We start from the raw sequence: 23,348 nt of genomic DNA on the forward strand, positions 1-23,348 counted from the left end.
CAAAGTCTTTCGTTATGCTAATTACTCGATCCTGCGATGCTATTGTTTAATTATGCGTTTTTGATCCAAATTATATTTAAATTTGAGCACAGAACAAAATATCTTTACTGTAAGTATCAATAGAAAAATAATTATTATTTGTAAGAATTGCAACAAAACGATAATTTATAATTTAGATTTCCGTCACTTCGATTCTTATTTTAAAAAAGATTCTTATTTGCATTTTATCTCACGGTTAGAGAATAATTTTAATGGATTAATGAGATTTTTGTGACTAAAATAACATCAAACACAATATAAATCAGATAACTTTTAGTTAAACTAATAATAAAAATTTTGGTCACAAATTTAACTAAAAATTGTCCGTTTATGTCGTGTTTGATATCATTTTAATCACAAAAAATCATTAATCCATTAAAATTATTTTTAAACAGGTATAATATAAAAGTTTTATTTTCTATGATAATATGATACATATATACTCGTGAAATACTATACCTATATAAAAGAGTAAGCCCTTCGCGTATAAGACTTCGAAACTCTTTAACGATACGTCATCTCGCTTGTTCTTATTTACTCGTTCTCTCTCCCTCTCTCTGCTCTCGCTCTCGATGATATCTCGGAGATCTTTATTTATCTATAATATTAAAAAATCTTATGTAATAAAAACTAAAACATTTATGTTTTATTTTAGAAAGTAACATTTTTTGAAAATAATTTTAATGGATTAATAAGATTTTTACGATTAAAATTCAAACCCGATATAATTCGAATAATTTTTACTTACATTAGATAAAAAAAAAAAGTTATCTAATTTTTAAATTTGTATCTAATTAAAATTTATCGGAATAATGTTGTGTTTTTTTATGTCATTCCATTTACAAAAATCTTGTTAATCAAATAAAATAACGTTCAAAATATAAAAATTTTGTAAAAGATTTTATAAAATACATGCGCTCCATTAGACACTATTTTCGCTCCGAAACATTTAATGGACAAAGGAGGACGAAAAATCTTGTTCTTCGAATGAAAAAAACTTTAAGCGAAGCGTATTTATTGTTTTGTTTATTTTCAAAAGACTGTAATTATTGTTTTAATTATACTGCTTATGCTTATATAAATGTTGTTTCAAGAATATGAAAAAAGTAAAAGCGATTTATTGTAAATCTTCTACACATTAAATTCAAAAATTAGAAAAAAAAATTATTAAGAAATTGATCGAAGAAAATTTATTTCATTATATATATATATATATATATATACGTATATATGTATAAATATTTCAATAATAATTTATTATCGCTGTCCATAGTTTATACTATAATAACAAGACATCACGCGCTGCTAATAAAACAATAAATTTCTATATTTTTCCGTATTTTTTATCCACGATTATGAATTTAGTACGGATACGTAATCGGACGTTTTATCGTGGCATCGCAAAATGAATCTAGCCATGTAGTTTCACCGGCTCTAAAATGGATCCAATTGATGTTACTGTACCAGCTAGAAAAAGCGTCTTTCGAAAAATAACGGCGTGACCCCTCCTCTCAGGCTTCTCTCTATAGACTAGTCGACTAGTATACAGTATATCTAGACCGAGCGTTTACCTTTATTTAAGGAGTGGGGGTAAAGATGAACGTAGAAAAGGACATACTCTGTTTCGTGCCCCTTGCGTTCTCTCTCGCTCGCACGTAGCATAGCGTACTCTTCTCTCTGACTTCAGAAAGAAGTATCTTATGCAGGATCCACACTGCATTCGATGGCTACGGTTGGGAAGATGCTAGAAATGCTTCGAAGCGTTTGATTGACCAATCAGGACAAAAAGAGTAAAGATTTATTTATTCTGATTGGTTAACGCATGCTTCGAAACATTTCTAGTGTCTTCCTGACCGCAGCCAATATTTAACGTACAAAGCCTGATATCCAATAGAAGAGCTTGTTTTCTAGTGATTCTAACTAGCAATATTTTGGGATCTAAAGACGAAAGTTTTCTAGTGTGAATCCTGCATTACCATAGACGTAAAAATCATTCGGATCCGCTCGGATCTCGTAATCTCGTTAGCTTCTGTTGCTCCTGTTTCGATTTTTACGTGGCTGTCTTTTAAACGCGAAGACGTTGTAAGAAATAAAATCAATAATGGGAATCGGTGCCACCTTGTACAATGTCTTTCTTAGACGTACATCTACTTTTACGGTCGTCGTTATAGCTTCCGCCTTCGTTTTCGAAAGGGCATTTGATTTGGCAGCTGATCAGATTTTCGACACTATTAACAAAGGGGTAAATATACATTTCTCTACATTTTATATCTGTTTTGCATTTTATTTGAAATTACGTTCGGCACTTGAGTGTCAAATGTCAATTCTGAATTTTGCGATTGTGAGATTATCAAAAATTAAAATGAGGTTAAATCTCATTGCGAAATATTTGATATATATAACAATATAATAATATTTGCTGCCAATTATGGCAAGTAATATTGAATAATGTGCGTGTGCAAAGAATTTGCATCGCATATTTCTAATTTATTTTAGTTTATTATTAATTTATTGACATATTATATAAAAATAAAACCTAATTCACATTCTGATGTATGTATGAAATAGAACATTGATTGCATAACAGATATTGTCTCTTTTTCCAGAAACTATGGAAAGACATAAAGGACAAATATGAGAAATGAATGAGGTATTTTAGAGACAATGTGTGTTAGCTTTATATTTAATAGATATGTGCTCTATCTTCAAATAAATGTATAAATAAATAACAATTTAAATGATTTATATTTGTATGATGGTGGCGAGTTCTTTATCAGTCTCCACATGTTTTTATTTTGCATACTGTTACGATATATTTCATGAGGCAGAAGTATCAAATATACTTCCATTTATTTTCATTTGTCATTTATTTGAGTATAAGAGAATGAACAATCATTACTTTGTAACTATAAGCATAGATGCGTTATAAAAAGTAATATGTACATAAATGATAATTTTTTACACTTCTGAAGTTTTTTTAAGTATAAAAACAGCTATAGCTGAGTATATTAGGCTTATTTCTAAATACTTTAGGAATTGCTCATAGAAGGATCCATGACACGACCAGCAAAAAGAGTTTCGCTTGTTACCAAATCAACTATAGCAAAAATAAATGGTCTGTTTGCTATAAAAGCTGGTGCTGTATTACCCATAAGCGGTATAACCATGAATTCTGTAATTGAATTAATACGAATGTGAGAATCTATAGGCTCCAATATATTCAAAGAAATCTTATAAATTATGCCGATAATTACCTGTCACAGCAGCAGCAATAGTTCCCTCTTCATCGACTTCTATCTTAGCATTCTGGATTATACCTCCTATTCGCAAATGATCATTATATACAATTCCTGTAAAATTTGCTGCTGTACCGAAAATGTCCAGTACACCCATCTAAATCAAAGTAATATATTTATACATTTTCACCTTTTTTTAAATAACTTCCGATGTGAATATAATATTTATAATAATATTCTTAACAATAATAATTATATACACACACACACACATATATATATATATATATATATATATATATATATATATAACAAAAAGTTGTTGATAACTGGAATTAATAATAGTAACGTAACAATAACAATGGTAATTAAATATTCTAGTTTAATTAAGTTTTGATACTTACGCGCATTAAAGAGGAACGTAAATCCAATTTGTTCTCAATATTGAATCGCGGAATAGAAAGCACTAGTTCAGTTTCTTTGAGACTAGTCAGCAAAGTTCTCATTGGCACATATGAAAGATCTTTGAACAAGGTTTGAAGGTATGGATCGCTATCCTCGTGAGAAGGAAGGAATACCAGCATAGATGTCCTACCATTCTTAAATAACAATTTCATCAGTCAGTTTTTAAATAGATATTCTTTTTCGTAGAATAGATATCCTTAAAGACATCCCATTATATCTAGACTTTAGTATTTTTGTTAATATATTCCCCTTTAAAAAAGGAAATCTCAGAAAAGATAAATAATATCATATATACATTCATGCATTTGTAATCTATTATAATATTACGTAGAACTTGTATTCTTTTTTATTAAATCTTATCTTCTTTAGATAAAAATAATTACGTTTCCCTGACGATATGTCAGAGAAATTTACTTATTAATGATTTTATGGAATATGTTCATGCGAAATCAAGTATCGGTTCATTTTCGAATTAATTTCAACAATATATTCAATAATGCATTTTTAAAAATCCGAAAAGCATTTTGAATTCATAAGTATACATTGGATAATTATCTTATACGAATTTTCTTTCACATAAAAGCACCAAAGCTTTTTTATTAATGATGTCAGAATCATTTCTTACCGAGTACGGGATTTCCACGACATCAGCATCAAGAGGAGCTATATAGGCGTATCGATACCGGGAAGTGTTCTCCATCATAGGAACATCTCGGCAACCGCGTTGGGGAACACGGAAGCACCGTGCACGCGTAGCATCCTTATCGAATGATTTCAACCATTGTCCTTTAAAGTACAAGGCCGAAGTTAACAGTATCTGAGTGTCGGCAGGAAGAGCACCTAGAACAATATAAAATGTTGATAAAATATCTTTAATCGGTTTAAGTGTCACACAAGAGGGAAAGAGAGTTGAGTATGTATATATATCCAATTATTTTCAAATTATATAAGTAAAAATCGAAAATTCTTTGTTTTAATCCATTATTCTTAAAGGATTTAAATACCTGGTTGAATGATAGACTTGATGTTATTCCGTGTTTGTTGACGAACCCAAGTATTGATCGTGCTCGCCGCAACATTTGTATTTCCGAAATTTAACTGCTGGATATCGGTTCCATAATAATTACGCAAGGCACTCATATAATTAGGAGATGTCGTAAGAACTGGATTGATCCATAGCTGACTCGCTACATCGATGTCCGTACCATTTTGATGACTCTGAAATAAATATAAAATGCCTGAAGAGAAAAATGAAACTAATTTTCGATGGAGAAGAAGAATCAGAGATTGAATTCGATATAATTTCATTAAATTTTCTACGTTATAGATATGGCAAAATATATCCTACGCTAATTTTATTCTAATGTCACGAAAATAAGGATTATTTTCGCATATCCAGCAAAATCGTACCGGTTTCTTAATAAATTTAAATCAATAACTTTAGTATACTTTTAGGGGCATGAGAGTTCGTCTTGCTATTCTTCTGATAGTATATTCATCCGGTGGTAATCTCAAAGCTGCAAGCAATTCTTGACGTGTTCGACCGCCCGTGCCTTCCACCAGACTCATAAGGGCGATTTTCGCGCTGGAGGGAGACAGTATTAGATTACCCTCGATGTCCTCGTTTACTCTCTGCGAAATTTTTATGAACATAAACAATATACTTTTTTTGATATAAAATTATAAAAATTATTTTACGTTTTTTTCTCAATTTTTTTATTAATAATTATTTTTTATTTCATAGCGTAATTATTAAAATAAATAGAAGTGTGAATATAAACAAATACAAAAAAATGTTGAATTAACATAAAAGAATTTAAGTTAACAACTTCTCTCACATCTCAAAAATTAAAAATTGATAATTCCATATATTTATAATTTACTTCTAGTAATTCCATTCAAGTAATTTATTTTTGCGAAATTTATGTGCGTGAAATATTATATTATATTATTTTTCATTAGTTATATTTTTCTAAAATATTCCTCACCTGCAGGAGATCGATGTTGAAAAAGGCATATCGGTCTTCGGTACTGGTTGCAACTGGAACTATTGTAGATTAATAATTATAATTTTACATTAGGACATTTTACATTAATAACAAAATTTGTGTATATCTTATAAAAATGCTTCTACAAGAGATGCTTATACAATTCACACCTTCTATCATTGCATCATTGAGTAAAATAGCGCATTTAAATTTTAATAATAATTTATTCAATTAGCAATAAAATCTGTAATTGAGATAATCGTACGTAAATTTCACGGATTGTTTCTACGTATGCCACCGAGTAACTACCAGTTTTAAAAATAGTTAAGAATCTAACTTTATTGTGTATTAATACTTATTGATATTAAAGTTGTAGACCTAGAATGACTAACGACTATTACGTGACTCTGCGTACCGAGAAAGATTTTCCTCTCGTTTACTAAGTCAAATGCCTAATAGAATTCCTATCTTCTGCTGAACGAAATAACAGCCAAGATACTAAAGAAGGATAACGATAGAGAACTAATCGTGAGTTTCGCCGAGTGATTTTAACGAGTGTTGCATGACTGTGCAAGTGGTTACGTCATCATATAAAACATTGTCCGCATAGCGGATTTTTAATTTATGATGAAGCACAAGATAAGGATCGATTGAATATTGATCTGTTATTAGCGAACGTCAGACACAAAGTGTAAAAAAATTCAATAATAATTTTAAAGGTGATTAGAGTAAACGGGAAGATTATGTAAAGACTCGAAGATTGAAAATTCCAATGAGATTTATAATAAATCTCTCGGTGATTGATGCAATAATAAATACCTATAGGCAATAAAAATCCAAACGTAATACAAGCACTTAAAGAAACTCTAAGAGGCATCGAAGACATTCTAAACTTTAACAACTCCTTTAAAAAACATCGTTTAAGTATCTCTTAGATGTATACATTGTTTATAAATGATACCTGCGAAAGCACAGCAGAGGATCCACAGAGCCAATGGCATTTTCGCAATTCGAAACTCGACGCAGTTGGACGCACGCGAATATTGTATATTTCGCATATTAACTCTCGACAAACGGATAAACATAAATAACGGAAACACGGGTGTCTGCAGGTGTTAATAGTTAAACTTCCGGCTTGAAGTCATCCCCACTTTACGAACGCTGTGGATCCTCTTTTATTATATACCTCCTTCGCCGCGGTATAAACACTATTACGCTCCAACGCCGTCGTCGCTTATATATATGAGAAGAAGTTGCACACATGGTGCGCAAAGATGATGTAATCGTAATGTTTGAAGAAGTAGTGAAGAAAGAAGACAAAATTATACTGCTCTCTTGAGCAAAAATTTAATTTAGGCACTGATTCAACTTATTATCAGATCAAAGATTTAAGACGAAATTGCGAATTAATTACGAATTAAAATTATTAATTACGAATAAAAACGTTTATTACAAAATATAGAAGTTGTTGAGAAAAGCAAACAGAAACTGAATATCAAGAGATTATAACTGATGGACATAACTAACAATAAGAAACATGAATGAAAAGGTCTCGGAATTTCCGTCCACTATGAAACGTCATCTTGGGATGTCCCACTCATTTATAATATTTGTAGTGACATCGATAAAGATATAAATGTCAATTAAGTAAGAAAACTAGCAGATAAGAGCAGGTATTGGTGCGTGAACTTATTATAATTTTTAAATTTTAATAAATATACGTAAAAATGATTAAAAATGTACATTTTGGACCGTTTTTGGTCTATCTTCACAGCATCGATATAAATATATAATGATTACATTACGGAATTTTAAAATTTGACATACATAATATTTATTGTTGCAGTCCAATTTCCAATTAAAATTAATAATCAGAAAGAAAGGTTCACTAAAATCCGCGTAAGAATCTGCATAAATTAGTGGATAACGTCCAAACGCCATCGCCACACGCATACCTGTCGGTGGTTTACAATATAATGATGACCATAATGAATGATCATTATATTTATCATATTTTTAAAATTTTTAAATTCCAATGTAATTTATATATTTACATCTGTGCTGAAGATGGACCAAAAAACAGTCCGAAATACATTTTTAGTGCACATTTGTTACTAAAATTTAATAATAATAGGTTCGCGCACTTGGCTCTTATCAGCCAGTTTTCCCACTCTAAACCTGTTGTTGTTATTATATAAATGTCAAAATAAATGCAAACAAGAAGCACAAAATCATAATATTAACGATAAAGATAAGAATGTGGAGTAATAGACTATATGATTATATTACAATAATAACATTGATAATTGTAACATCCATGTATAATTCATATAATCATGCGTGATAATAACTTTGTCATTTATATCTAACAGATAATGGAACAGAGAAAACTTACGAAAAGTATTATCGATCAATTCTTGAATAAATAGTACAATAACTAATTTTATTAATAATTAGTTGATTAAATTTGAATTTATATGTGTGTAGATTAAGAAAATTTAATTTGATTTCATACTTACCGATATTTCTAAAATGATACATAAAATTGCTGTTGAAAATAACATATTTTATTTAGCGATAAAATATAAATAAATGAAGAAACTACATTTTCTGCAAATTTGCAAGCATATTGTGTTAATAATTAATAATGTTAGAGAATTTATAAAATTATCAAAATAATCTCAGCTTCTTAAGATGCGCATGCTAAGTTTTTATTGCAATAAAATTTATTAAAATTTATAATAAATCCATTTGGTATAAATAAATTATATCTTTGGTACATTGGCATTTGCAATAAAGGCACATCAAACATTAAAATAGATAAATAGATTTACGTGAAATTTAGATGCGAGAATTTAACATTACGCTGGGAATAGAGTAGATTTTATTCCCGATAGTAATATACGATTATAATATGTCATATATATACAATCTCTGCAGAATATTTAATAACGCTACAATTTAAAGCAAGATAGTATCCAAAAAAAAAGTATTCGATTTTACTATCTAAAGAAAAAAATATAGATTTTTTTTATATTGAATTGAATGAAAATAGTTGTTTATATATTTAACGGATTTAAATAAATGGAATTTAAACTTAAAAACTGATTTGATCAGAAATTCTTATCGGACCACATCAAAATATAATTATATACTATAATACAAATATGTAGAGTAATATACATGCAATGCGTTAATACTATGTTAATTATTTTATCCAGCAATTCCTTTTTCTAAAGTAGACCCTTTCTACTAACAGGGTATTTTACCTCAAATATTGACCTCAAGTTTTATCTTTGAAAAGATAAAGAAACAATATATTATACTAGATAAAAATATCATTCTAGGTAAACAGTATCTCATTTTGGATAAAAGAATATCTAGAATCTAGAAAGGAGCTCATTTTCTATATTATCTTTTTTCTTTTTTTCTTTTTTAAAATGATACGAATTTAAGGCTAAACACCCTGTACAATTCAACACCAAACCACTATTAATAAAGAGAAAACTTAAATATTAATAGCATATAATTATTAATATTTATAACTTTTTGGTTCTACTTTTAACGCAGCTAAAATATCAATCAGAGAGTTTACTCGATAAAGAAAAATTTTTACACCAGAGTAAAACAATTATTACATTTTGTAGCCATTACTACCATAAAAGACACCACCACCCTTTCCCACACATCTTCGATTAATATAGATATATTTATGATGGTTTACCGGGATTGGTAGGAGTTACTGTTGTTGTATTCAGATTAACTCGTGATGGAAATTCTTGCTTTATTTTCCCTGTAGTCCCAGATGCATTCAGGGGATTTTGCACTATGCCTATGTAAAGAATGATACCAGTGGTTTCGTCCTCGATGTAAAACACAAACGGCTGATTGGCATGGAATGTGCTCTCTTCTATCTTATTTCCAATCTGTATCTCTGTATTAAGGAAAAAAGTATAAGCATAACATGAAAGAAAAAGGCTTGTTAAACGCAAATAAAAATGTGTAATTTTTTTGCTTCTAATATAATATTATAAATAATCAAATATATAAAATAACTGAAATAAAAAAAAACTATTATTAAAATATTCAAATAAAATAAGTACAATTCAATTATATATATATTTCCTTTCATAAATTTGATTATATTATAGTAAATGTGTAGATGACCAACATCTATGTACTGATTTTATAAAACAAAAGATTAGATAAATTCTAATAATACAATTAGATATAAAATTTATTTAGGAAATTACGAAAATATTATATGAATATTACATTTGACGTACATATATTTATTTTTACTTACTTTATTTCGTATTTTTCAACAAAATTCATTATATTATTATATATAAAACATACCTGTTGCAGCATAAGCAATTGTCCCCTCTTCATTTACTTCTATTCCAGTTTTATGCATCACGTCAGACACCTTTAAATGTTTGGAAGTTCGTTTTGCTTTTGCTATACCTGTCAACAGCGCAGTGTCATCGAAGATATCGCGAATACCAAGCTGTTACAGAAAAGAAAAAAATTTGTAAAATAATCATCGCGGCTACATCGTAGGGATAAACATATTTTAATAAATATTTAAGTTTGTGTAAAAAATAAATTTTGTACATAGCAAAAATCGTCATTGAATTGTTAATCTATTTTTGCTGCAAACTTGTTGAATATAATAACATATAATGTTCTTTTTATATAGAAAATATAAATAAATTACCTCGCGCAAAATATTTTCCAAATGACTTGTGAATTCGAATTTGAATTTCGGGATATAAACGTCGAGAGGCAATTCCTGCATGGTCCACATGTCGCTCGCCAATGTGAATGGATTAATCTGGTTGACAATATGATCCAGACCGGTTAACATGCGCGGCAGTACAATATACATAGCAAATTTAGAACCCTGAAAAATTTTGTCCTCGTTATTTCTATAATTATCTTCGATAAAGTTATACGGTCACATACGTCATACGGAATCCGAAGAATCTTCGCATCGAGTTTTGATGATTCGGCGTAATAAAATCGACCTATGGTATGCATGTATGGTACATCTACGCTCTCGTTGACGTTGATGTGAAAATTGGAAACGTGAGTGTTCTCGGGCGCAAAGTACTTGTGACGCCAAGCACCTTTGAAGAATAGTCCATTCACGATCAGCATTACCGAATTTTCCAAACTTTTCTCTGAAATATCAAATTAATATTTATAAATAGCTGTATAAATCTTAGTAATTAAAATAAAAAAGTATTTTATATAACTGTATTTTTTTCATTTTACGAACATTTAAAAAAAATTCAAGTTGTACACTTATATATTATATTTGTACAATTATATGTCAAATTATGAAATATTAATCATAGAAAATTTTTTAACTGAAGAATATGAGGCACTTTTATATGTTTCATAGATTATATCATCAACCTTGGGACATAAAACGAGATATTAGTTAGCTAAATCAAGATAACTTCAAGCAAACCTACCGTCATCTATCATTTTGTTAATATATCCATTCGTAATATTACTGACCCAAGAATTAACTTTAGTCGCAATTGCATGCGTATCGGATAAATTGGTGTTGATCACATCAGTATTGTAAAAGGCTTTTACTGTCGCTGCGTAGCGTTGTCTGATCAGCACATTATCATCGATGTAAATACGCGATCCGATATTTAAAGTATACGCAGAAGACAAATCCTGTCAATAAAAATAGCATGTAACTATATATATATATATATATATATATATATATATATATATATATTCTATACACAAAATCTTTTGAAAAAAAAAATAATATGAGAATATTTATACATGTTTATAAATTAATTACTTGCAGAGATTTTAAGATATTGTTAAATTTTTCTCGAGTTGCCGGCACAGTAAGCGGAAGTTGCATGACTTCTGCAAGTTCACGTGCAGTTTGATCTTGAGCTCCTTCAAAAAGAAGCACTAATGCTAATTTTATGGATATTGGTGACAGTAATAGATTTCCTGCATTCGCCTTGGCCATATTCTAAAGAAATGTTAAAGGCAGAGTGTCAACAGCAATATTCAGTCAGGCAAAATAAAAATTTAAAAAGTATCTGAAAGAGCTCTAAAGAATGTTAAAAGATTCCTTTTACATGTTTTCCGTCTTATTTTTTAGATATTTAAATTAGATAATTGTCATTAATAAATTTTTAAGATACAATACGAGTCTTTAAATACCCTGAATAACATCCAATCGAAGATAGTGAAGCGTTCACCATGATAGGGTACGAAATCTTCGTCATCTTCAATTTGGGGAGTAATTTGTGAAGAAATGTTCGTCTGTGTAAGATTTGACGCCACGACGCACACACATCTTTTCATAAAAATTACTATGATTGAGAGGCACACTAGATATTCTGTAATTAAAATTTTTTTATTTATATATATTCTCAGAAGAGAAAATGTACCAGAATACACATATACACGCAATCACAAATATTATTTATAAATTATTCATTCGTCAATTACAATATTTTCTCTTTTAATTTGAAGTTTTTTACTTAACAAAACGATTAAGGCAATTACATTTCTATTATGTTTCTCATTATATTTCTATTATGAATCCTTGAAAACAAAGAAATTTTAATATATATCAATGTAAATAAAATAATAAAGCGTGATTATATTTTTCAGTTAATTGCAAACGTAAACTTTAATAAAATATTATGTATACATATAATTTTAATGTTTAACATGACCAATACACTTTAAGAACAATTGAAAATTATTTTAAAAGGTAAAAACAGTTTAAAGAAAAAGAGATAACGATATTATTAAAGCTTCATTAAGATATCAAACAATTAGTTAATAAATTTATAATTGAAGATAAATATATAAATGGCAATAGAGTTTTATGTAGAACAAATAATTATATTTTATGTTGTCTTTAAAAAGATGACTCTAAAGAAATTCTTTTTCATACTAAATTATTTATTACGCAGTGATATAATTTTTTTTCCATTAATAATCCTCTAATACAAACGCTTGAATAAATGAAATAATATGTTGTTCCCAAGAGTTTTCTACATTTATGTATCTAATAATAAATTTTCCGTTTCAAAAGTTTTTTGTATAATTCACAATGCATAATTCTAATAACATTTCCGGATAGCATGATTCGATAATAGTAGACCACACAGATATAATCCGAACGGAAATCTCGAACAAATCACGATTTTGTTGCCGGTCAGCAACCTCACTTGACAAACAGGATCTTGAACTTTTTATAGTCTACAAGAAAAGAAAAATTTTCGCAGATTTCGACATTGACCTTCAATCCAGTTTCAACGTTAACCATTGTTCTTTACTTCTTTACGTTTTTTCTGCAGATTTTAGAGAATTAAAAATTTTTTGATATATACAAATTTAATAACAAACTAGAATCATTTTATCATATACAATACTTGGAACATTTATATTTTTCAATGACATTAAAAAAGAAATGCTTAATTAAATTACTTAAAAATATAGTTTTATAATACTTAAAAAATAATTTAAAAAATAATTGAAATAATTAAAATAATTAAAATATATTTAAAAAATATAGTTTTAGTAGTTGTATCTATGTCTCGATCTTGTTATTTTATTATTATCTCTTTAAAATTTTTAAAAGTTTAGAAAGAAAAATATTATTTACCCAATTTGAACCGCATGATTGATGAATTGCTGCGTACTGTCAGAATTTATTAGTCTTGTATAGGACTTTATAAATTTGCGTGATTTTCAGCCTTTCACGAAGCGCTATCGTGCACTCACGATAGTCGAACTGACGCGCTCGCTATATGTGACTATGGTATACGATAAAGATTAAAACCGGTCAGCGCTTGACAATCCGGCGTATTATAGAGTCTATTCGCGAGAAAGAGTAGTGGTAAGTGCGGAGAGACGCGGAAAGATCTCTGGCAGGAGAAGGAAACAGTGGCATGACTCAAGAGTGAACAATTTTGTACGTATTGAATCGTCAGATTTCACTATCGATAACGTTTTACATATATATATATAAATTTTTTACAGAATTATGTACGGGTAGGAGTTGACTTTGCATGGGAAATTTTATACTTGCGTATCATTAAAATGAAAATTCTTTTAAAATTGTTAGATAAATCAAAAGATTATTGTAATAAAAATGTGACCTCAATCATAAGAGTAGAATACAACTGAATATATTTTCAACACTTGAATAATCATTTCTCGTTGTAAATAAATAAATGAAAACAATAATTTATTTATAATAAATTATTGACAATATAATTTATTTTATAATATAAATAATTATGATAAAAAATTTATTATAAATTATTTATATTATAATTTATTAGTTGAAAATATATGCGTGCACTTATTTAATGTTATAAGAAGAATAATATTTTTAATTTTTTGGAATTTTTATTTAAAAGATTCTGATTTCTATTTAAAAGATATCATTTGAAATAGATATAAAAAATAGTTCTCTCTATCGAAAAAAAATGTGATTGTGATTGGTATGAAAAATGTAATGCTAATGCTTATAGATATATTCGCAAAATATGAACCATTACATATATAATTATGTTGTTGTTATAATTACGTTATTAATGTTAATAATGAATTGGCTAATTAAAACATTTAATTATCAATGTTGCATGGGTTCCTTACTATTTTCTATATATTTCCTATTTGGAGAAAAAACATAAAGCAAGAGAAGCGTACATAGCGTTAATTTACGACATTCATATTTCCTCTAACTTCAGAATTCTTAGAATTTTGCACATCTAACAGAGAGATTTTTGTATTTGATAAAATTTAATCTGACATGGAAGACGTTTTAAACAATTGCGGTTTTTAAAGTAAATAAAAAATTCCGATAATTGAATGATATATTACTGAATCTTCGTATTGTCGAATAATTCTTTTGCATATTGCTCCTGACTTTTATCTTGTTTGTTTATCTTGTTTGACTTTTTATCTTCCTTGTTATCATCTTTATCTATATTGTATTGCATAGAACTGTATTTATCGAGCGCTCTAGTCATCATCATAGTGAAGAAGTCCAAATTTTCCGGCGTAACATACGTGCGGGCTAATTCCTTTACCTATACACAAACAATGAAATCGCTAAATCAAATAATATAAATAATTACTTGAATAAATGAAAAACTTACAAACATAAATGAATATATATTCATTATTCTTATAAGTAATAGACATTATCTTTCCATTCGCTAGCACGTTACAAGTATATTTTCTTTATAATTAAAATTATCGGAAAATATAAGTATGATGTACAAAAATATAAAAATAAACCGATTAAATAATTAAAAGTTTGTAAAAACAAATGTGTATGTATATAATGGAAGCAATGTAGTATGTTGTACAACTATATCCTTATTATTATTTTAAATATAAAATTTAAGAAGAAAAGATCATTTAAAAAATTTTATAATTCAAAAAATAAATCTTATAATAATTACAATAAATAAATATTATATTATCTTTTAAAAAGAAAGAACAAAAAAAGGATTCTTTAATAGGTTTAATGTGTATTAACATAATTTTATTTCAAGTTTGACTCTTAAGTATATATATATATATATATATATATATATTGTTCTCATATATATGTTCATTACCGAGGAAGATTCTGGCATCTATTTGCAAAAATGTTTTGGCTTACCTCGGTTTTACCCGGGAAACTGATGTTGCAAATCGACGTATGTATGCAAATCAAACTGGTAGAAGCAACACCCACAAGAATGACCATCAAAAATCGCAGCACGAAGGTGCCAGCGCGAGTACCATAGAGAATCAGACTAGTGACGAAAGGTAGTAAACTGGAAACGATATTTTCGTACGACCATCCGGAAGTTTTCTGTACAGTCGTCGTTGTCGGGATAATGTAGCTTTCGTATTCCGTACGCAGTGAAATTCCGTTCTTATTATTCAAATATTCCGGATAAGTCGGATAGAGATGCGAAGACGGTGGAGGATTATTATTTTGCGCGGAAAAATGAGCCGAGCCATTGATAGTTAATTGTTCGTTTACCGATTGCTCTTTTGGCACCTCCTTGCCCTCAAGATACAATGGTACCATTGTTCTTGCATACGCGATACTAATCAAAACCAAAATAATCACAACAGAATTCATCATTTTATAAAATGAAAAGCTTCAAAAATTTTAAAGATATGTCAAGGTCTCTCTATCTGGAAGGAAAAAACATTTAAAATTTTCAATTATCAATATCATATAGAAATTATATAATGATTAAATTATAACACAACACTTTAGTTTTAATTATTAACTTAATTTCATAGAAAAAATTCGCACTTATGCGTTATTATTAGTAGTAATGTCGCTTTTTCAATAATCTCGAAAGATGAAGTAATTTCGCTCGGCAAGAATTCGGAACTGACGCAAGACGTTTGCGTTCAGTCCTTATATATGCCTATTGCATTTAACTTCTTAACTATCTTTAATGACTTGTCCCTTATACCTGAAAAAAGGCTTTACACATTCCGTAGTTACCCAGGTAGCAAAAGTAGCCAGTTTGACGTTACTTTGATGTCAAATTAGATGAAAATGACGTCAAAAAGATTACTTTTGCTACTTGGGTATAATTCGAAAGAATAGCTTGCTAAAAAATGCCCTATATCACTGATATGTATATTAGTCTAATATTTTAAAATAAACATGATATTCGTATATTAAAAGAGATAGATATTAGATAAGTAAATAAATAATCAAATTTCCATCAATTTCCAATTAACTTTCTTATTATAATGTTTCAATTATTTTATTCAGGTCTCAGAGGCCTATTACTATTGAAAGTAATCAATCGATTATCGTAACTTTTAAAAACAGACAGTATTGGTAAATTCATAATTTTATTGTAGGTAAATAAAAAATAAAACTTTATAATAAATAAAATAAAGCTTCGATATAAAGCGGATATAAATTATGAAAATATGTCGCTGAAAAATGACGATAATCATAAAAATATCATTAGAGTAAGTAATGGGAAAAGAACACGGATTTTGGACGAGACGGGGAATCACGTATCTCGCGGGAAAAAGAGACGAGAAATACACTGTTATTCATAAATCATTATGTTATCCGATTGTAAAGATAGCTCGACACAATTTTATTACGAAAATATTACTATATAAAAATAATAACGAATCTTTAACGAATGTATTTACACATGCTTTGTACATATTTAAAAATAAATTTCTTATTGCATATAATTATCATCGACGCATCACAGTTCGATTCAATTTTTGTTTCTTCTTTTACTTAATCTTCTTGCACTTGTATGCGCAATTGTTCGATCTCATCCTCACTACTCTCGGAATAATTTGTCTTTTGCCTTTTGACATTTCTCGTCTTCTTATCCAAACAGAGACGTCTTCGTCGACGTTTTAATTCCCTTTCAGCTCTTTCTAATATTGTATCGTTATTGACGAGCATACTTGGCTCGATATCTTCTTTAACGCAAAATGAATCCTGAAATTAAAATTAAATATTTAGTTTCTCTTGTATATAAAAATCAGATCGATTATATGCACTAATCTAACAATAAGATAAACACAAAATTTGTGATATATCAAATAACTTACGTACATAAAGATACGAATCTTGCTCTTGTGACAACGGCTGTGAATAAATCTCTGTATTTAAATCAGGCGACTGTGGTTTTCTGAAATGAAAGGCGCCCGGTCGTTTGATTGGACTTTTAATAGTTTGCAGATAATGCGCCTGCATGTCAACTTCATCTTGCTGATATTGTGTATAGCTCACGAAATCTGCAAGATCCTCTTCATCTATAATAATGGTTTCATCCGAACTGGCATCAAAATCTACTTCCGCTTCGTCATCTATAAACTCGTTTTTAATATTGTTTCTACGTTTGTGTTTATCCAAAGAAAACATTTGCTTTGATGAACTAGATTCCAAAGTACTTTTATTTTTTGTATTATTCATGTATCTATTATATGCTTCAAATAAACTCAAGTCTATCTTATTATTATCTAGTTGGATCTTATTTCGTTTCAAAGACAATCCCGCACGTTTGTTATTGGTCGGCGTTGACGTACCACACGGTTTCATATTTTTCGACATATTATCGTAATAGTAGCTTTTAGCTTCCGAATCTTTCGATATATTATCAAAATAATTGGTTTTATTTTCCGAATTTCTCGACGTACTAGGCAAACAACTATTTTTATCCTCCCGGTTTTTCGACATATCGCGAAAATAACAGCTTTCAAGTTCATTAAATTTCCTTGCGTTATCCTCTGTGATCATGAAGTCTTCATCGGAATCGTCCGGGAAATCAAAATCCTGTTTGATAGCACATGATTTCGCAGTAGAATTGCAAAGATTTGATAACTTTTTTTCTATTCTCGAACTCGTGTTTCTTTTTTTTATTTTAATTTCATTATTGGTATTCACTGAAATCCAGCCAATGCTATTCTCGTTAATTGACTCTTCCTCACATATAGAAGATTTCGGCGATATTTTCAAATCTTTCTTTATTTTTGCTATGTTATTAATAGCTTGAGTTATAGATAACATACTCTCTTCCGTCTTTGAATTATGTTTAGATTTATTCCTACTTGATTCATGTCTAACAAATTCATTTATATCATCATCACTATTAAAATCAAAATTTTGTATTTCGTCTATAAATTTATTCGTTTGATTAGGTTTAGCAGGTTCCATAAATAATAATAGATTTGAATCAGATTTAGTATTATCTTTGTCATGTAAGGTATTAACAATATTTTCATCAGTAACGTTATTTTTTTTTAAATTTGAAAAAATATTTGAAAAGTTTGAAGATACTGTATTTTGTCGTGACATATCTTTCTTTTCTAAATGATCTTCGATTGAACTAAATGACTCATTTAAAATGTTTTCAAATAAACTAGATTCTGGACCTGCTGTGTTATTTGGTACTTCTACTCCTATATCAATCATAGCTTCATTATCATCTTTTGTATGACATATAGAAACTTTGATATTATTCGAATTTATCTCAATATCTTTAATTTGTTTGTCTAGATATAAAATTGTTGTTTTGCTTGAATCGGAACTCTCATCAAGTATATCTTCAAATCTTATTTCGTTGTTATCAATGTTGTTTTCATTTCGGATAGTACACCAAAAATTATTATCATCAATATCAATGCAATCATTGTTATGAATATTTTCATCTTCATTATTTTTATTTTGTGTTGGTACATCATCTTCACAGCCTTTACATTCTGCTGCTGAAATATCTTTAAAGTTTGTAAAAAAGCAATCAATAACTGCTATGTCAGGCAATACAAAATTGAACAAATCTTTAATTCCTGGCTGTGCTATAGGAATATAAGTTGTATCCATTTTATGTACAGTCTTGGAAGATATTTCTTCCTCTGATCTCTTTACTGCGCATAATGTAAGAAAATCAACTCCTGCATTATCATCAGATAACAGTTTGACATTATCAGGATTTATCGTATTTTGCAGATTATTACACTGCGTTGTTGATTGAGTAAGAATATTACATGTATTATTCTGATTCTTTTCATTGCATTTATTATTAGTAAGAAACTTCATCATCGATGATTGATTTGTATCTTTTTTTATAGATGAGACTGTGTAAAATAAATATAATGACATAAATATACAACATAACATTTTTCACAAAAAAGATATTAGACAATTCTGCTAATCATATAGAAATATAATAGAATATAAAAAAATTAATTGAATTAAATTAATCGGAAAAAACTCACTTTCTTTCTGTTTTGTGATGAATATTTCATTTTTCTTACTGATTTCCTTTTTCTCGTTTCTCTTTTTTTTTCTTTTACCCTTTACATTTGGCGTCTTTGGTGGTGCAATAATATGCATCTTGTAACATTCTGGAGTAAATTGATTTGGTATCATCCTAGGATTATTCTCATATAAGGAAGAGAATATATTGCTTGTGTTTAATATTTTACTGTTCAAGGAATCTCTTTTAGAAAGCGTAGATTTCAAATTCTGCAAAATATTTTAGTAACATTGGAATACAAGAAAGTATGTAAAAAAGTATATAACATTTTAATTACCTCATGCTCCTTTCCATCTGTAACAAGAACAATTATATGACCATCTCGTTTACGTCCCGTTCTACCCATTCTTTGAACTAGTCTTATTGGAGAATGTTGTGATACATCAAAACATATTATGAGGTCTACTTCCCCTACATCCAATCCTTCCTCACCTATATCATGTATTACGAAGAAATTAATAAAACTCAAGATTTATAGGAGTTATGAATATAAATATGATAGATTAACTAAGATGACATTACGATCTGCATATTATTGTAATAATTACTTTTTTACCCACCTATACTTGTTGAAATCAGCACATTGACACGATTGCTTCGAAAATCCTCCAATGCTTTTATTTGTTGCTTCTGTTTCTGACTAGCTTGACCAACAAACATCTGTGGCCTGATCATTGGTTTTGATTTCAAGAGCAAAATATAGACTTCATTGACTATGTCTCTGTACTAGATTTGTAGAGTAATATGTTAAATTTTTCAGATATTAAATACTTTGTATATGCATGTTTGTTTTTATTGTAATTTCCAATTATTAAATAAGAGCAATATTATATGTTATGTATAAAATGAATGAAAGATTGATATACAAACTTCAACAAAAACTATAGCTCTTGTGTCTTGTCGATCATCATTTTTGCATTTAAAATGATGCTCAAGCAATTCTTTTAATTTGTGAAACTTATTATGCCCAAATACAAGATCTGCTGATATCTAAAATAATATGTTTTTATAAACTATATGTTTTATAAAGTTTTGTACTATATTATTAGAATCTTTTACAAACTTCAGGTACGTGTCCATTAGGAAGTATGTCCGGAAACGGTCCAAGATAAATTTCTATGTCATGAAGTAAACCTTTCAATTGATTTTCGTTATGCATCCAAAACTTATCAGAATGAGCTGCAAGATAAAATTTTTTTAACTTTGACTTATATTGATAAATATTCCCATAAATATAATTGTGTGAAATGAAATGTGTGTGCTTTATATAGAATTAATTATATATTATTAAAAAATGATTTATATAGAATTAATTATAATAGTTTGTAGACTGCAAATAACATACTTTCATAAAATTTACAAAAGGCACGCAATCCATGTCTGATCATAAGTTCATAAGCATGATACATAGTCAATAATATATTCAATGTCTTCATAATCTGCCCATAATTTCCAGATTTGTCTGTCTTTTCTTTGAATTCTTTTAATAAATGGAATATCTGAAAAATAGAGTTAACATTCAAAAATCTATATATCATTAAATTATTATTATTTCTATAAGTTATTTAATTACCCTTCCTTTCGATATATTTGCAGTTTGTGCTCGTAATACATTACATTGCATAAGAAACTTAACATGGCGATCCATAATAACAATATATCTATCTTTGAATACAGCTAATTCATGGCTAAGCGGTACTAAAATAATATCTACTTTTCTTTTATTAACATATGGCATTATGTCAATTGAAGTCTCGTCTCTCAACTCCAGATGGGAAATACGTAAATTTTGTATTATCTACATAACAAAACATATATTAGAATAATGAAATAATTGCTTTTTTAAAATCAATCTCTAATAAAAATAAATATTCATATATAGCAGAAAATTTTTGCTTACCTCATGAACATTATCCATTCTATTTCCAGGTGTAGCAGAAAGTGCTAATATCCTAAAATACTGATTCTGTGTGTATAAAATCCTAATACACTAAAAATTATAAATCTTATTAATTTATTACAGAAATAATTTGCAATTCATATATTTCCTATGTTTCTTTACCTCACAGTATGAATGTTTGCCTAAAGCTTTATGAGCTTCATCTACAACAACACATTTGACTAAATGACTGGGAACAATTGCTTTCTCCAGATCATTATGAAATACTTGTGGAGTGGCAAATATTATTCTCTTCTTGCACCAAGCAATTACACGATTCTTTTGATTAACTGCACCTGTAAATTAAATAACACATTTATGTAGCATAAATGCATATAAAATATCATATTTAAAGCACCTATGTGCGCTATTAAAGTAATGATAATAAAATATTAAAACCTGTAAGCTCTATCATGTCAATACTTGGAATACCCATTACTTCATAACACGCATCAATTTGTTGAGCAACAAGAGGTTTTGTCGGTGCTAAAAACACAATCTTTCCAAATGGATACCATCTCCAGAAATTATACATCACAACAGCGGCGATAAAAGTCTTTCCCAAACCTGCAACAAGAACAAAGACAAAAATATTATATAAATAATAACATATATTACTGTAAATATATTGCAGTTATGCACAATTGATTTATGTTGTTAATAACAAATATTTCTTTTCTTACCAGTAGGTAAACAAACCAAGGTATTTTGATATAAAGCTGATTTAACTATGTTATACTGGTATTGGCGGATTGGATAATTTTCCGGATATATCCAAGTATTTCCAGCTGATAAACTAAAACCCTTGGTCTCCGGATCGTTTGAAATTTCATTATTTTGTAACAATTCCATTTTGGCAGAACTTTGTACAAACTTTGTACTTCAGCGACAAATTTGATAAATTGGCAGTGATAATTCTTCAACATAATCGATATGAATTTGAAAAAAGATATTTTTATTTGACAGAATTGCAGTTATGACACCATATATATCGCGTTCTCGAGTACATAATCACTTGTATACACAAATCACATGGACATCACTTTGCAAAATATATCGATGTTATAATATTTTTTACTATTAATAAATAATTATAAGAGGATATACATATATATACATCAATTTAATTTAATTTTTCGACAATTTCTTTATGGAAAATAAAAAGACGTCTCTCAATTTTTAATTCCACGTTCGAACATGATTTTTGCGAAGCAACTTCTCTATCTCTATAAGTATTAAATTTTATTCATACTACACTACGGGCGCGTTCCATTTAACGACCGTAACGTTCACAGTATCATTTCATCCTTGTTGTTCACCGAAAATTAAACAAAGACATATGATGCTCGCGAGCGTTGCAGTCGTTAAGTGGAACGCGCCCTACAGTATATACTACATTCAAAACGTTTCGATTTGTTCGACCAATCAGGATGAGGATTTCTTCGTTCTGATTTGTCAATGGGTGCTTTCTGTCTGCTTTCCATTTAATCATTAATTAATTAGAATAATCAATCACTAAAATTTATAAAGATGTAATTATTGCATTTAATATAATAGAAATATTGATTATTCTGCAATCTAATAAACAATTATATTTATTAGGTTAATTGAAGTTAGTCGGAGTCAACTTGTGTCTAAATAGAAACCATCCAATCAAAGGCTTCGAAACATCTGTAATGTCAAGTGAAGTGCACAAAGTAGGACCTTATGCGGCGTCTACAATAGAGATTTTAAGCCATAAGCCTTAAGAAATTGACCAATCACAATCGAGTATTTTTCTCATACTTGATTGTGATTGGTCAATTTCTTAAGGCTTAGGGCTTAAAATCTCTATTGTAGACGCCGCATA

The 23,348-nt window shown here is 28.7% G+C and overlaps 4 protein-coding genes across 6 annotated transcripts; 1 reads left to right on the forward strand and 3 right to left on the reverse strand.

The window, feature by feature from the left end:
• The first annotated feature begins 2,013 nt into the window (after positions 1–2,013).
• Positions 2,014–2,784, forward strand: Ox (ubiquinol-cytochrome C reductase complex subunit oxen). Its single transcript, XM_070308718.1, has 2 exons — positions 2,014–2,281; positions 2,646–2,784. The coding sequence occupies exons 1-2, from the start codon at positions 2,141–2,143 to the stop codon at positions 2,682–2,684; spliced, it is 180 nt and encodes a 59-aa protein (XP_070164819.1). The 5' UTR covers positions 2,014–2,140; the 3' UTR covers positions 2,685–2,784.
• On the reverse strand, positions 2,662–13,577 carry LOC138940145 (serine protease inhibitor 2). Of its 3 annotated transcripts, none has more exons than XM_070308716.1 (15): positions 13,398–13,574; positions 11,939–12,117; positions 11,562–11,744; positions 11,212–11,425; positions 10,697–10,914; positions 10,449–10,634; positions 10,088–10,238; positions 9,453–9,662; positions 5,729–5,787; positions 5,217–5,372; positions 4,745–4,958; positions 4,366–4,580; positions 3,680–3,874; positions 3,294–3,432; positions 2,662–3,211 (listed from the first exon to the last, which is right to left on the reverse strand). In XM_070308716.1, exons 1-15 carry the CDS (start codon positions 13,411–13,413, stop codon positions 3,069–3,071), a joined length of 2,478 nt encoding a protein of 825 aa, XP_070164817.1. In that variant the 5' UTR covers positions 13,414–13,574; the 3' UTR covers positions 2,662–3,068. The 3 variants fall into 3 exon arrangements, with proteins under 3 accessions (XP_070164817.1, XP_070164816.1, XP_070164818.1); XM_070308715.1 differs by having other exon boundaries at positions 2,664–3,211; positions 5,190–5,372; positions 13,398–13,573; XM_070308717.1 differs by lacking the exons at positions 2,662–3,211; positions 3,294–3,432 and having other exon boundaries at positions 3,846–3,936; positions 5,190–5,372; positions 13,398–13,577.
• A 1,042-nt stretch (positions 13,578–14,619) lies between these two features.
• LOC138940328 (uncharacterized) lies at positions 14,620–15,884 on the reverse strand. The gene is made up of 2 exons (XM_070309146.1): positions 15,414–15,884; positions 14,620–14,832 (listed from the first exon to the last, which is right to left on the reverse strand). The coding sequence occupies exons 1-2, from the start codon at positions 15,882–15,884 to the stop codon at positions 14,620–14,622; spliced, it is 684 nt and encodes a 227-aa protein (XP_070165247.1).
• A 751-nt stretch (positions 15,885–16,635) lies between these two features.
• Fancm (FA complementation group M) lies at positions 16,636–22,690 on the reverse strand. The gene is made up of 13 exons (XM_070308873.1): positions 22,183–22,690; positions 21,899–22,066; positions 21,623–21,795; positions 21,461–21,550; positions 21,134–21,358; positions 20,906–21,059; positions 20,624–20,739; positions 20,431–20,550; positions 20,121–20,286; positions 19,838–19,992; positions 19,520–19,769; positions 17,358–19,378; positions 16,636–17,240 (listed from the first exon to the last, which is right to left on the reverse strand). The coding sequence occupies exons 1-13, from the start codon at positions 22,349–22,351 to the stop codon at positions 17,031–17,033; spliced, it is 4,017 nt and encodes a 1,338-aa protein (XP_070164974.1). The 5' UTR covers positions 22,352–22,690; the 3' UTR covers positions 16,636–17,030.
• Between the last annotated feature and the right edge of the window lie 658 nt (positions 22,691–23,348).

The sequence above is a fragment of the Polyergus mexicanus genome, unplaced genomic scaffold, assembly GCF_030449975.1.
Source record: "Polyergus mexicanus isolate NDT 795.1 unplaced genomic scaffold, iyPolMexi1.0 SCAF_16, whole genome shotgun sequence".
Classification (NCBI taxonomy): Eukaryota; Metazoa; Arthropoda; class Insecta; order Hymenoptera; family Formicidae; genus Polyergus; species Polyergus mexicanus.

Coding starts and splice junctions, on each gene's coding strand:
- Fancm (XM_070308873.1), bottom strand. CDS start 22,351: ATGGAATTGTTACAAAATAATGAAATTTCAAACGATCCGGAGACCAAG. Junction 21,796..21,898: donor TGACATGATAGAGCTTACAG/GTTTTAATATTT, acceptor TTTAATTTACAG/GTGCAGTTAATCAAAAGAAT. Junction 20,740..20,905: donor CTTTTGTAAATTTTATGAAA/GTATGTTATTTG, acceptor TTTATCTTGCAG/CTCATTCTGATAAGTTTTGG.
- LOC138940328 (XM_070309146.1), bottom strand. CDS start 15,884: ATGAATTCTGTTGTGATTATTTTGGTTTTGATTAGTATCGCGTATGCA. Junction 14,833..15,413: donor GTTTCCCGGGTAAAACCGAG/GTAAGCCAAAAC, acceptor GTTTGTGTATAG/GTAAAGGAATTAGCCCGCAC.
- LOC138940145 (XM_070308715.1), bottom strand. Junction 10,635..10,696: donor TTCTTCGGATTCCGTATGAC/GTATGTGACCGT, acceptor AAAATTTTTCAG/GGTTCTAAATTTGCTATGTA. Junction 5,788..9,452: donor AGTAACTCCTACCAATCCCG/GTAAACCATCAT, acceptor AATCTACAATAG/TTCCAGTTGCAACCAGTACC.
- Ox (XM_070308718.1), top strand. CDS start 2,141: ATGGGAATCGGTGCCACCTTGTACAATGTCTTTCTTAGACGTACATCT. Junction 2,282..2,645: donor TCGACACTATTAACAAAGGG/GTAAATATACAT, acceptor CTCTTTTTCCAG/AAACTATGGAAAGACATAAA.